The sequence below is a fragment of the Spinacia oleracea genome, chromosome 6, assembly GCF_020520425.1.
Source record: "Spinacia oleracea cultivar Varoflay chromosome 6, BTI_SOV_V1, whole genome shotgun sequence".
Classification (NCBI taxonomy): Eukaryota; Viridiplantae; Streptophyta; class Magnoliopsida; order Caryophyllales; family Amaranthaceae; genus Spinacia; species Spinacia oleracea.
The window spans coordinates 127,301,530-127,303,464 of record NC_079492.1 but is presented as its reverse complement, the minus strand read 5'-3'; the positions used below and the strand labels follow the sequence as shown (position 1 = coordinate 127,303,464).

At 38.9% G+C, this 1,935-nt stretch overlaps 1 protein-coding gene across 1 annotated transcript; it reads left to right on the top strand.

Annotated features, from left to right (window-relative positions):
* Window positions 1-334: 334 nt before the first annotated feature.
* On the top strand, window positions 335-901 carry LOC110794390 (uncharacterized). The gene has a single exon (XM_021999359.1). The coding sequence runs from the start codon at window positions 335-337 to the stop codon at window positions 899-901; it is 567 nt and encodes a 188-aa protein (XP_021855051.1).
* Window positions 902-1,935: the final 1,034 nt, after the last annotated feature.

The window sequence follows — 1,935 nt, the reverse complement described above, 5'->3', positions numbered from 1 at the left end:
CATTCCAGAAACCTTGTTGTAATTGCCTTGTTGTAAACATAGGGGTTGTAGGCATTATAAGCTATCCAGAACAACTTGTGGAACAGTTCTCCACTCTAACCTCCATTCTTGCAATTCATGTAAAGATGATGATTGCAGACCCTTCTAGCGGCTCTTGGGAAGAAAACTCATGACAAAAATGATAAAATTTAATAAAACAATTTCTAAACTACAATAACCATTAAGAAAAGGGGGTACTTATAAGCAAAGACTACTTACTAAGTTTAAGAGTAGACTAGAATCTTGGCATGAATTAATTGATATGTCTAAACATGTGTATGTGCCTTGGGTGGTAATGGGAGATTTTAATGAAATTACCTGCCAATCGGATAAGCTGGAGGGAAATCGTATACAACAATACAAGGCTGATAAATTTGTTGATGCAATGAATGAATGTGGTTTGATAGATGCTGGTAGCATAGGAAGTAGATTTACATGGTTTAATAAGCAAAAAGACAATCCCATTTACCAAAAACTAGATAGGGCTTGGTTAAATATGCATTGGTTGAACTTGTTTCCTAATTCCACTGTCCATAATCTCCCAAGAGGGACTTCAGACCATAACCCAATCAAACTGAGCACAGAGCAAAAGGAGAGAAGGGTCACTCCTTCCCAACCCAACTTTAAATTGGAGCCATTGTGGTATGCTGAACCGGGTTTCTCAAAAATGGTAGATGAAAAACTGAATGCTGAATGTTCTAACTTTGTGACCAAACTCAACAACATTTCAAAAACAATGTCTGCTTGGGCTAAAGATAACATAGGGAACTTTCTTAAAAAGGGGAAATTCCTGTCTGCTAGATTAAGTGGGACCAAAAAGCCTTGGAAACCAGGCCAAACTACATGCATCTACTGGAAATAAATGAGGAACTATCTAAGGAGTTGGGCCTCATATATGAACAGGAAAAAGCCTTCTGGATGGCCAGGGCAAGGTCTAACTGGATCAAAAGTGGTGATGCAAACATTGGTTTCTTCCATAAGTCAGTTATCATAAGGAGAAGAAGAAATAAAATCACTAAGCTCACCTCTAAAGTTGGCCTAACTGTAGAGGGTCCTGATTTAGTCTCCCATATTGTCAGTTATTTCACTAATCTCTTTACTCCAGAGCAAAATATTCCCCCATGTGAAGACCATCATTATAGTAATGAGATTAGTATAGATCAGCCAACAACCATTGAGGAAGTAGGGAAGACAGTTTTTGAACTAGGACCCCTAAAAGCCCCAAGAAGGGATGACCTCCATGCTTATTTCTACCAACAACACTGGGGGAGTCTTTGGCAAGACACTTATAATTTTGTAGATAGCACCCTCCAGGAAATATCCTTCCCTGTTTCAATTAACGTCACTACCATTTGCATCATCTCAAAATATGAGGATCCAGAGATTATTAAACAATTCAGACCCATCAGCCTTAACATCAGTTATAAGATTGTGTCCAAAATCCTAGTGAATAGAATTAGGCCCCACCTCAGTGAGCTAATCTCCCCCAACTAGAACAGTTTTCTCCCGGGGAGAGGTTGTGACATAAACTATATAGCTGCCTCAGAAATCCTCCACTCCATGAAAACTAGAAAAGGAAAAGTTGGATGGTTTGCCTTTAAGATTGACCTGGAAAAGGCTTATGACAGATTAGAATGGAACTTTATTAAGTTCTGTCTGGCTAGGAAGGGTTTTGACAAGAACTCCTGTGACCTAATTATGAACTGTGTGGCTTCCCCCTCCACCTCTATCATTGTTAATGGCCAACCCTCCCCTAGCTTTAGAACTTCTAGGGGCATCAGACAAGAAGACCCATTACCCCCCTACATTTTTATCCTCTGCATGGAGTACGTACTATATTTGATTAATTAAACATTGTAGCCAAACCACTATATTTCCACTTTTTTTTATTAAATA

What these genes read in the sequence shown, in the direction of transcription:
- LOC110794390 (XM_021999359.1), top strand. Translation starts at nt 335, where the DNA reads ATGGGAGATTTTAATGAAATTACCTGCCAATCGGATAAGCTGGAGGGA.